At 41.7% G+C, this 12,735-nt stretch overlaps 1 protein-coding gene across 1 annotated transcript in view; it reads left to right on the top strand.

Moving 5' to 3' along the window:
* The window catches only part of LOC109031537 (ubiquitin carboxyl-terminal hydrolase 48), a 101,733-nt gene extending 90,125 nt beyond the window's left edge, over positions 1-11,608 (top strand). The window contains exon 20 of the mRNA XM_019043101.2: positions 9,171-11,608. Within this exon, the coding sequence (XP_018898646.2) occupies positions 9,171-9,196 (26 nt within the window). The 3' untranslated portion in view covers positions 9,197-11,608. The remainder of the gene's footprint in view (positions 1-9,170) is intronic.
* The last annotated feature ends 1,127 nt before the right edge of the window (positions 11,609-12,735 follow it).

Here is a 12,735-nt window from a genome sequence, read left to right as displayed (position 1 = left end):
TTGTGAAATGGTGCTTTGGTTCACACCGTTTCTCGGGGAAAACCAAGCCAAAAAGTTCAAAAATTTCAATTAGAGTCAAAAATTGTTCAAGCTCTAATGAGTACCCGTAAGAGAGAGCAAGGGGGGGGGGGGGGTTGTCCCTCATCAGTCTTGCACTGCCACCAAAGCTCAAAAAAATGTTTGACTCTAATCGAAATTTTTGGCTTTGTATTCCTCGCGAAATGGTGTGCACCTAGCACCATTCCCGTTCACCACCTGATTCAGCAGATAAGTTAGAAATTCTATATTTACTTACTTTATTCGTTCGCGCGTCGAGCTTTATACGCGGGGAACGCGACGGAATCTCGAAGAAGCTTCCGGAGTCCGTCCTCGGGAGGCAAAGTGGCTGTTCCAATCGGCTAAATTGAAATCGCACGCCCAAATCACCGTCCATCCATCTTCCATCCGCATCTCAGCGCCGACTTGATCCCGATGAAGCTATCAATATTCTCACATCCACGCCACTCTCAATCTATGCAATATGTCACCCTTCCTTTGTTCCCCTCCTTCCTGACACCCCCGCAGGCGCCAATGAGACAGCGCGACGGTCGGCGACCTGATGGAAAAATGATAACCACCGATAGAGCGGAACTTGGTCGGAATTCTCACTGAGGATTGGATTTGTTGGATCCTCATCCAAATTCTATGTTCCTTGCAAAACGGCGCACGGTAGATCGACTCAACTGGAGAGGTCGGACAAAATATAGAAACTTTAAAAACTTAAAACTCCGTTTACACAAAACTTTGAGGTTTCAAAAGTAGTTTCATTGGTTTTCTTGTGAAATTTTCCTCTAGCAACACCCCTCAAAATTTAAAATTTGACGGAATAATCATCAAAATTTGCAATTTTGGTCAAAAATTGTATGTACGACCACTCTGATTGACTCGATTTACCGTTCGGCGGTAGTTAGGGTGGCTTTTTACGGATTTTGATAGCTTGGTATGGAAGAATAGAAACTGTAAGGATTTTCCGTGACGAAGTACGGATGAACGAGATATCATGATGATATTGATGAAGTAGCCCGGGGAATATACTGTTTCTCAACATAATGCGCATTATCAAGTTCCTCTTGTATTGCTTTGGTTTATTCTGAAGTATGTTCTTATACTGCCGCGCTAAGGAAGAACGCCGTATAAGCCATTAGGTGTTGCCGAATTTCCTTTGACAAATCACGAATTTTCCAAAAAAATTGTAAATATATCGATTCTGATTTTTAGAAGATTTCAGAGGATAAAAAAAAAAGTCTGAAATTTTCAAGGGAAAATATTCATAACTTTCTTCGAAAATAAATATTATCCGGAAAATCGGTCGGAAAATGTCGCTGGTGAAACTGCAGAAATGCGGTTCTTGGTTTGCGGCGTTTCAGACCTATCCTGTCATAATTTATTTTCTACATGGAAAACTATTGAAGTTCATGTTTTGAAAATGAGATTGATTCTTCTTCTCTTAATGAAAAATATTTTGCGAAAACTTCAAGCAATGACCTTTGGTCCTGTCTCCTTTTAGAAAGTAAATAGGAGCGGAGATTGCATAAATTTTCTCGAAAATCCGTGTGTTTTATGGAAGGAAATCTGGTAACATCGGGAGGCCCTTGCGGCGTTCTTGCCGAGGGCCGGCGGCAGTCGAATGTCGAATGCCTGGCAGTCTGGTATCGACAGCGGCCGGCTTCCAGTCTGCAGCCGCGGCTTCCGAACCACTCCCCCCCCCCTCCCCCTAGGGTGGATTCCTGTTTTTACCCCTTTCTCGAGGCGCGAGGGAGCGAAGAAGCCGTGAAGGCATCCCGCGTCTGGATTATGATTTATTTCTACTCCCCTTTCGATTTTTTTTTCGCTTTTTCGCGTTTTTTTTTCCTACCGCGTATCGGCTATCGGAAGGAATCCGTCGCCGGAGGAGCTCCCTCGTTCCCGGAAAACTCGGGAGGGAAAATCGAGGCCCGGAGCGGGAAAAGCCGTCTGGGCATCGTGATATCGCCCGCCGAACACTCGAGGACTAGACTACCGTCCTAAGGAAAAACGCCGTATGAACCTTCAGGCGTTGCCAAATTCCCTAGGATAAAACACGCATTTCCTGGCAATCTTAAGAATTTTTTCTTTCCAATTTTTCAGATAATTTTCTTCGCTATTTCACATAAAGTTCCTGAAAATTTCGAGGAAAAAGATTCATAACTTTTCTTAAAAATGAACACTTTACCGAAGGAAATTTGGCAACTCTCGAATGTTCATACGGCGTTCTTCCTTAGCACGGCATTAGAGGACATTCGGATGATAGTGATACGTATCGCAATCGGGAGGGATGTGAGGCGATGGCGAATTTTCCGAGTTTTTCCGCAAAATCGGGGATTCTGCGAGAAAGCATGACATTCTAAAATCTGAAAACATTCATATAATACTTACATCCAATCAGTTCAACCGTGTCGAAAAATTAGGAAATCAAGGATTCCAGGAGAAGTGTCAGGGATTTTTTTACTCTTAAATTGCTAGCCATTCGGGTGAGACGTATTGCAATCGGGAGGGATATAAGGCGATGGCGAATTTTCCGAGCTTTTTCGCAAAATCGGGGATTCTGCGAGAAAGCATGACATTCTAAAATCTGAAAACATTCTCATAATACATAAATCCAATCAGTTCAACCGTGTCGAAGAATTAGGAAATCAAGGATTTCAGGGAAAATGTCAGGGATTTTTTTTTCTGAAATTGCTAGCCATTTGTGTGAGACGTATCACAATCGGGAGGGATGTAAGGAGACGGCAAATTTTCCGAGCTGTCCCGCAAAATCGGGGGTTCCGCAAAAAAGCACGGAAAAGTAGTCTCCTCTCCAGGGCCGGATTTACCAACTTGCCGCCCCCTTATCATTCGTTTTGAAACATCAATAAAAACCATCAAGTGAACGTGCCAAAGGGAGAGGGGTGCATTAGACGCGTTCATTCTTGTTGGACACATTATTTGCGAAATCCCTTTCAACACTATTACCAAAAGTTCACAAAACTTTGCGCCAAAGTTAAGTTCCGTATACCTATCTCTGAGTGGTCGAGGCCTTCCATTTGAAGAAATAAACGAAAAAATTATGAAAGAACAAACATAAATGTGATTTAATAATTTTAACTTCCGCCACTGCGCCGCGCTGACCGCAATTGGTTTTGGTGCAATTCGTAAAGTATTCCTACAGTCTTGTAGGCGCTTTGCGTTTCACGCCGACCGCTGCGCTGTTGACCGCACTGTGTGTGACGTAGTGCGTGAAGTATTCATGCAGTTTTGTAGGCGCTGATATGTGTTACATGACGACCGCAGCGCCGCGCCGAGGCGAGGGTTTCTCCCGTTCATCGCAAGTTCTCGTCATCATTGCTCTCTGCGCCGCGCCGTTCCAGGCCAAATTGCGTGTTTAGTTTCTCTATTAAACTAATATAAAGTAATATAAACTAATATAAACTAATGAAAGTCTCTTGTATCACCGAAAGATGACAAAATTAGAAATTACTATACTCTCTGGAAATGAGAGATTTTGTCACCTTTTCTCGTTTGTAATTTTTTTCTGAATACGATTTTTTTTATACCTATATTTAAAAAAATTGCAAAATTTGCCGCCATGGGCCGCGGCCCAAGTGGCCATCACCTAGATCCGACCCTGCTCCTCTCTTTCAGGGAAAAAGTTAGTCCTCGGGCGAATTTTCGCGAGTGGGTCTGATTGACTTTTTCGACCAAATCCTAATGAAGAACTTCCCCCCCCCCCCCAACCCAATTCACTTGTCCGTTGAGCTATGAAGAAAAGCTTATTCGTGCTTTTTGGGATGTGTGTTGCCTATATGCTGAAAACGAAGGCGAATCTGAAAAAGACGATAGGTTTACGCCTAATAGCACTCTTTTTTGGTGCTATCGAAGTCCATGGAGTGAGGTATATTTCTGTCTTTCGAGTTAATACCTTCTCACGCTCCTTTGTATGTTTATTGCCTACGTAGAATAATTGAAGGCTTTCGAAATGGCAATATATGCGGAAAGATTTCAGTATTTTTCATTGGTTTTATTTAAGTTTATGGGGCGAAATATAATGTTATTCGAATAGGTAAGTATTAGCACTCCCTGCTAATTTTGTTGCACATGCGGCGAAATTAAAAGCGAAACTTAAGTGAATGATACCTGAATCAGTTGTTTTTATAAAGGGACCATGTCCATTCCTCGACGAGTCTTAGTTGGCATGTCTTTTTGTGCAAGCCAATGTTCATTCAAAGATAGACATATTCCCTCTTGAAAACAACTGGTTCATCTGCCTTAAGGTCACGCACTCTATATCGGTTCTACCGAGGCCCTTGAACCAGAAATAGAAAAAAAAGTTTAAAAGCGTGGAAAATATACCATCTTACATCCACTGTTCTTTTTTTGCCGTCACACAGAAAATATAAAAGCAGGGTGTCTAGCATCAGGAAAAACCGGAAAATATCAGGAAAATCGGAAAAAATCGGACGTTTTATCAGGAATTTTTCCTACGCGAATCTCCTCTGCGGAGAAGTCTTACTGCTTTTTGCCTACCCTGCCAGGAATCATCGCGCCGTCTTTGTTTCTGATAATTTTTCACCCGTGGCGCTTGTGTCGTCTAGTGAAGGCCTCATCAAAGAGCAGGAAAATATCCGGAATTTTCAAAATGAAAAAATCAGGAAAATATCAGGATTTTTCAAAATTAAAATATAACACCCCCCCCCCTGAAAAAACAACCCCCCCCGAAAAACACACCCTGAAAAATTTAGAAATGGAAATGTTTTAACGAGATCCAGCTGTACCGGAAACCATAAAAATGAACCCATCTCGTATCCCGAATTCCACGAGGAATCTTCCCCGTTTTAACAAGGTATTTTCAGGCTGTCGAAGCGATCAACCGAACAAATCTCCGGTGACTCTCAAAATTGACAGGAAGGGTAAACAAACCGAGCGAAGAAATGGAGCGCATCCGAGCATACCTTGACTGACGAGATTATGATAATTACGATTAAATCTCACATTTTAGTCTTTCTCCGTCCTCGGGCAATTTTTCTTCGCGAAACGACGAGGACGACGCGGCGCAATTTGGAACCGGACTCGGAACAGTCATGGATCATTGTTCACCGGTCGCGTCTCGGATCGGGCACCGCTAATTGAATCGACTTCGATTGATCCCATTACGGTCCCCGATCACTCAATGATGACACCACGGGTCATCGCCAAAAAAAACAGCGGACAGAAAAGTTTACGGGCCAAATGGACTATGTTTTCAGCAAGGATTCACCATGAGCCTATTGCAAACTGGAGCTAGAGCAGAGGGAGTTCAGCAATTTGGCAACACTGGATTCTATCCATTTGAACCTATGTTAAATAGTCGATTCTTGTCGGAGCACTTGGCCCTTCCAAAAATCGAAACATTTCCATACACTGGAAAAAAAACCCCACATTGGATCTAGAGTCCAGACTCTTAAAAACATCGACAAGAAAAAATACTCTTGATTCAATCAGATTTAAGCTTAAATCAAAAGGAAATCCGCTCAAATTAAGAGGCTTTGTTCTTGATTTAAGCTTAAATCTGATTGAAGCAAGAGTACTTTTTCTTGTCGATGTTTTTAAGAGCTGGACTCTTAGACCCAATGTGTTTTTTTTTCCAGTGTAGGTTTAAACGGCGAAATACAAGGTTGCCGATTTGCTGGATCCGCCAATAAGCTAGAGCAAAAAGAAAAGTTTCTTCTTATAAAAAATGGCTCGAAAACACGATGAGCGCAACGGAAAATTCTGAAAAACTTCCCTAACTTCACAACCTACTGTAAAGTCCCTAAGTAGATAAATATTCTGATATTGACATTGATAAAAGTCGCAAAATCTAGAAAGCTCTCGCGCTCACGACGTCTGGTCAACTGAAAACGCGAGTGAGAAATCAAGTTCGCCTTCAACTCGATGGATACAATTTGAGCGGCCCAGAAGTTGATATAGTTGTATCACGCATTTTAGTTTAGCTGGATGACCAAAGCACGAGTGACTGTCGTTGTGATCTTTGTTTATCTAACGCCCATCGCAGCGAAACTTCAAGTGACTTTCACTCGATTCTCCCACCAGAAAAATAATCCGATATTGACACTGAGATAAGTTGCCTAAGTTACGATTTAATCCCACTTTCGCGCTAACGTCTGGATTAACTGAAAACGCCAGTGAGAAATCAAGTTCGCCTTCAACTTGATGGATACAATTTGAGCGGCTCAGAAGTTGATATAGTTGTATCACGCATTTTAGTTTAGCTTGATGTCGAAATCACGTGATAGTTTCGTTGTGATCTTCGTTCATCTATTGCCCATCGCAGCGAAAGTGTGAGTGTAGGCACCGAAGAAGAAATTCAGCGCGCTCTGCCCTACCACTGTTTCATCCTCGATGGCAGAAGAAGTAGATGATCGGAAAAAAGGATACTGCGGCGGAAGTATCCAAAGGTGCGCGTAATCTGCTCTTTACTGCAGAAACGAATGTGTCCACGGCGGGTCTCAATCGGATTTGAGCGGTTCTCGATTAGCAGGGCCGTAATGAGGAGGGGTCCACCGCGGGCGGGATGCTGGAGGACCTCAGAGAGATACCGATGAAGCATCCTTTGGGGAGAGGGGGGGGGTTACAAGGGGGGCTCTGAATGAGCATCCAATTCATTCATCGAGCGTCTACGCGAAACCCGCGCTTTTCCTTTGTTTTTGCGGACCGCTTCATTCAGAGATTCTTCGGCCCGAACCGAACTGCTCATTTCTAACTGGCGACGAAGAGTGATGGGCCCAACCGCTGCCGCTCACATACCACAAAAATCAGAGGAGAAAATTCCGAATCTATACCTTGTCTCGTTTCCGAGTGTCTCCAGATAATAAGGCGTAATAACCTCGCATATGGCAACATCCGGGCCACGCACAATCGGACGTATTTCTGTCAAATGGAACTTTGTGCAATATGACGTGAGCCCTGTTATGCATTTATTTTCATGGGTCTCAGGGCTCATGTCGTTAAGCACATAGTTCCATGCCAGAAATACGTCCAATTTGTCGTCGCCCTCCTGAAGAAAAGACTTTGTAATTTCGTGTGAAATATTTCATGAAATTTTAGAAAATGAAAAATATTGAAAAAACCGGTTGTTTTCATACTTCGCAAAATGTGAAAATTGCGACTTCCTTCTCTTCTTGTGTGTGGGTTGAATCCTCTAGCCCCTGAAAAATACGAAATATTTCACAGCCTCGTGAAATTTCATTAAATATTTCACCGAAATTTCCAATCTTTCATTTCTTTCTTACGTTTTTTGCCACCTCGTATGCACACCTAGCTGTCGAAGTCCCTTATCTTCCCAAAAGTCTTCAAGGAGTTTGCACTCCCCCATTTCCTCTAAAACCTGACAGGGTGGCGAACACAGCTAATATTCCGTTTAAATCAACTGAAAAATCGATACCTGGTAAGACGAGCCTGTCTTACCAAGTATCAGTTGAAGAAATCGTCACAAACAACATTGCACTAGCAACATTAGAATGCTCTTGGTTCCTTTTTGCAAAACGTAATGCGAATCATGGGCGCGACGTTATTAGGAGGGACGAGAGGTCGCGGATGGGAACCCGCGAATCCGCGACGACGACCGGAGCGGCTTCGGGGAAGGGGAAGATGAAAAGAGCCGCCCGCTCCTAAATTTCGAGGGGCAGTTTCGAGGACGAAAACAGGTTGTTACTATCAATTTATCGTGTGCGGCCCATTCGTCATTCGTCGGGGGCAGGTGAGCCCGGCTGCCGAAAAGGGGCCGACTTTTGAATGACACAAGACGAGAATAAAATTAGGCGCCGCGCGCTCTCCGCCCGAGCTAATAAAACAGGAGTGACAGCCCCCCACCCCCACCCCCCCCCATCCCTGTGTCCGGTCCCGCGCTCCCCGGACCCGAGTTATTCGGCCCAGGTTTCCGCGTTTCATTTTGTCGGCAATGACGATTTTGCAAGTTGGCAACACTGTTTTTCCTCCGTTTAAATCCATTAAAAATTTCAGGCGAAGAAAGCTGCCTCAACAAGGATCGATTGTGCATTAAATGCATGTTCGGTCCCTAGATCTGAGTCATTCGGCCCAGGTTCCGCGTCCCTCTCACTTTTCCTCCGTTTAAATCCATTGAAAATATCGATTTCAGGTGAAAAAAAGCTGCCTCACCAAGAATCGATTGTTTCACTTACATTCAAATGGAGGAAAAACAGTGTTGCTATAACCTTCGAGAATCGCCCCTGCTCGGTCATGCTGGACCGAGGTTCAGACCGCGTAACCTAAGCTCTTTTCCTGCTTAAAGCAATCATAAAATCCATGTAACAAACGTTGTAAAATTATTCAATACAATAGGCATGTTGCAAACTTTATTTAGAGTAATAGAAGAGTTGTTACTTATTAAAAATGGCTCAAAAGTCATGATGAGCGCATCGGAAAAGCCTGAAATACACTACTAACTTTACAACCTGCGTACAAAATATGCGTTTTTGTAAGCTTTTCGCATTCAAAAAATACTACAACACAGGTGAACATTTCGTAAGAGGAGTCGTTCTATCCAACCCTTACGCCTTACGCACCAGGATTCTACGCAATATTCAACATGACCAACGCCAACCCTCCAAAACACGAGTGACGAGACGGGATTTTATCAACCCGCGTGTTAATATATTTACTTTCTCCTCGCATTGATAAAGACCATTGTGTTTCCTCACGATTTGCGAGCGGAAGCGTGTTGAGATGCTGAATACGGTGTAGCACCCCAGTACGCAAGGGTTGGATGGAACGACTCCTCTTTCGAAATTTTCACCTGTGCCGTTGTATCGTTTTGAAGCGGGAAGCTTAAAAAAACTCATGTTTCTTAGATAGATTGTTAAGTTCAGAGTGTGTTTTAGTCTTTCCCGGTGCGCTCATCAATAGTTTTCAGCCATTTTCCATCAGGGAAAACTCCTCCTTTTGCTCTACCTGAAATTTGCAACTGGCCAATTGAAGTTTCTTCGGTTTTGTTCATGGTTCTTGCCTTTGCTTGCATGTTGCGTTTACTTTAGTGCTCGTTTCAAGTAATACAATTATTCATGGTATTGAGGAAAAATGTTTAAGGAAAAGCTTGTTTTTTCCACATTTTGATTTCAAATATTTTTGGTATGTTGCAGGCACCGAGCTGATGAAAAGTTTTTAACGGGCGTCCGAAGTTTCCTCGTGAGCTTAGTTTAATTTTCAACCGTCTTTCGTAATTTTACGCACCTCTCGAACGGGGCAAATTCCACACGCGCCAGCTTCCAATTTCCTGGACCGTAACTCAATTTTTTAAATTTGATTTTTGCCTTAATTTTTTATAACGTTGTTATTATTAATACGCACTATTTTCGATTACTTAGAAATTAATTTATTCATACGGTAGTGTAATTGCTCGTTTTGTACATTTCTCGCAGACAACAAAGCAGATCTCTTTTACCCAAGGATTTGTAGTTTATATTTTACTATGTAGTATATAGCACGGGCCACCGAATGAAGCTATTTACCGTGTTGCCAGGTGAGATCTTGGGTAAAATGTAATTTTTTTATATCTCCAGTCTAGAGAGGACTGTCGAAACATTATTTTTTGTTCTTTTTATTTCTTCTGATTTATTCCAGACTTTCGAGTCAGATGGTTCCTCTTTGAGTGGCAAAATTTGGTGAAACCGTCTTGCATGCATGATTCGTCGTTCCCTAAGCGAAAGAACTTTTTTTTTACATTGACCAATTTTAGCTGGAATCAACCCAACTCAATCTTAAGTCGCCTTTTGTATAATGTTTAAGTTTTTGACAGAGAACACCATCCATACTTATTGCCTTCACACTCTCTGGGAATTTACCTCTGACTATGAGCAATATTCTCAAAAATCAAGTTTCAGTGTTACTTGGCCCTCTTTTAAAAGAATAGAACTTCAGAACAAAGTGGGCAACGTTTGATCTAGAAAAGCTGATTCCGGTTCAATTCGTTCATGTATTCAGTCATTTTCTTGCAGACAAATTAATTTTTTGAGTCAATTTTGCCCTATGGAATGGCGTTACATTCCTTCACCTAGGAAGCGGCGAATTCTGCACTTCATGATTTGAGCACGCAGGTTGTAGCTTTAGAAATCGTAAACATTTGATTAAAATATTTCTACAGGATCGTCGTATTTACAGCCAGAAAAATGGAAAAGTAAACACTCAAACTAACTTTCGCTCGAAAGTTTGATTTAGTTCCAAGTCCAAATTTTCCATTAACACTGATTTTTATCATTATTTTCCTTCTTTTTTCTTGGAATTTAATTTCTAAGCTCTCAGAAGCTACTGTACTAAGGTGCATAGTGTTGGCCACTCAAAGTTAATCAGGTAGAAACAAAATGGTGTTGTAAGCTGACAAAAAATGTCGTTTCCTACATGGTGATTCAATATAACAAGGATTCAATGGTGTTTCAATAAAGGTCTTTAATTCTTCACCGTTAATTTTGATTGTAGATTGCTATTTTAAGTCGCTCCATCTGTCAATTTCCTTTCCGTTTCGTAAACATCACTCTGTAAATGTACATTGTCAGTTCGAATAATTAATTGAATGCCATGCCATTGTCAAATATAAACTTCCGAGCTCTGAATCACCGTGCAACCTTGCAAGCTCGGATCAGCTCAAATTTCTCTTGTTTTATTCTACGTACCTGTTAGTTAATTTTACTATACAAAGACTTCGCAGTTCGTAGATTTTATACCTGATTCACTTTAGAATCTTACGATGAAGAGAAGAGTCTAACCATACCCTCTCATGTATTAGTCCAATTTGCCGGATGAATTTCCATGTATGCATGTTTTTCCATGCCTTTTTGTTGAGACAAGTCCAGTGTATCTACAGCGGTCTCATTGTTGAAATCGATGGACAAAATTGTGGACAAAGAAGACAAAAGGGATATGGAGGGATCGTATTAGTGGAAGCTGGTGGTTGCAATAGACAAAGGAGGTAGGTAATAGACTAACTAACGACTTCCCACTAGAGATCGTATAGTTAGTCCACCATTTAGCCCCTTAGTGTACAAGAACCACCCACTTCAACCAGTATGATCGTTCCAGACTCCCTATGTCTTCTTTGTCTATTACTTCGTCTATCAATTTCAACAACCAGCCCGCAGGCCTCGACTCATGAGCTACGAGCAAATATTTGATTGGAAAAGTCTCGGAATTTAGTATTTTAATGAATGAAACACTGCATCTGTAGATACTTTGGTTCCGTAGGTTAGCCTTTAGTCCGATAATTTTATTTTGGTTCTTTCGCCTGTGCGCCTTAATTTTTTACCCAAAACGTGCTGATGTAAAATCGGAGCTCTCTTAGTATCCTTAGTGCCTCGGATTGTGCTGCAATATCGTTTTTGCTCCTGACAAAAACCGACTTTTTGGCGCTTTTTTCTTCAGTTTGTGGTACTGAAGACCCTTTGTTATTGAGGGCGATAGACTAGCTGAAATCGTCTATGTGATGCAAACCCGTGTCGATTTATTGAGTTTCATACCTTCATGTTTCAATGCCCTTTTTTATACCTCCTTATCTGAAAATTACCTAATATATTTATTTATCTTCAAATTTCATGTCTATTTTTTACTTTTTTCTCGCAACGTTTAAACCTTAAGCAATCTGGACGTTGATTGAACATATTGATTTATAAGGCAACTTTCACGTCAAGCGATGTAAGATTAGCTTGACTGCTGGAGCGTGTCCTGCAGGTCAAAATGAGTTTTTTTTTTCATCTATAAAATTTACCCCAAAAGTATTCTCAGTAGAAGATACTGCCTCTGGTTTTTGTAGGCAAATCGGCGACAATTATGAACCAAACTTCATGAAATATGGCGATTTCCTCCTAATCAATTTTTACCCCTCAATTCATCCAGAACCTCAAGAATATCGAAATCTCGAGTTAAGGCGGTGTTGAAGGGTAGAGGAGAAACCAAGTTTTTTCTATCCTAAAAGACCCAACTCATTGAAATCGACCTTTAACTTGCAATTACGATATTTTGAAGGCCATGGATGACATTCGATAGTCCGATTGTGAGTAATTCTCGCTCTTCGCACAATCGTTCGATCCGAAACGGGGAAAATATCTATGCCCACCGCGCGGAGGTAGGTTGGTGGAGTCCAGTCTCGATCTCGACCAAGGATGTCATAATTCTGTCAAAGGAAGATGGATAGCGGAGTAGGGTAAACAATGGCCGGCCGACGAATCATGTGCCGCTTCATCTTCCTGTTGTCAAACATTATGTGATAAATGCAATTATTCATAATAAATATATCACAAAAATAATCATTCAAATATGCATGCATAACTTTCTTCAAAAATATATCGACGGGGAAACTACCAGACCACGTATCTCGGTTTTCGACCCTGTAGACATCCTATTATACTTCATTTTTTAAATGAAAACCTACTCAATGTCAATCATTGAAATCTCCCGTGTTTTTCCTTCTCTGTGCGAAGGAAACTCTTTGAAAATTTAAAGAAATTATATTGATTTGCTGTTCTTCCAAAAAAATGGGAGCGAAGATTTTTTAACACCACAAACGAGATACGTGGTCTGGTAGAGTCACCGTCAATATGCTTTATACGGAGAAATTTGGCAACTCTGGAACGTTCATACGGCGTTTTTCCTTAGCACGGCAGTATGTTAGGTAAACTAAGCCGGGCTATGGGGAAACATTGGCTTTTATACTGCCGT

The sequence above is a fragment of the Bemisia tabaci genome, chromosome 4, assembly GCF_918797505.1.
Source record: "Bemisia tabaci chromosome 4, PGI_BMITA_v3".
NCBI lineage: Eukaryota > Metazoa > Arthropoda > Insecta > Hemiptera > Aleyrodidae > Bemisia > Bemisia tabaci.
The sequence above is the reverse complement of the archived record's forward strand: the minus strand, read 5'-3'. Positions and strand labels throughout refer to the sequence as shown.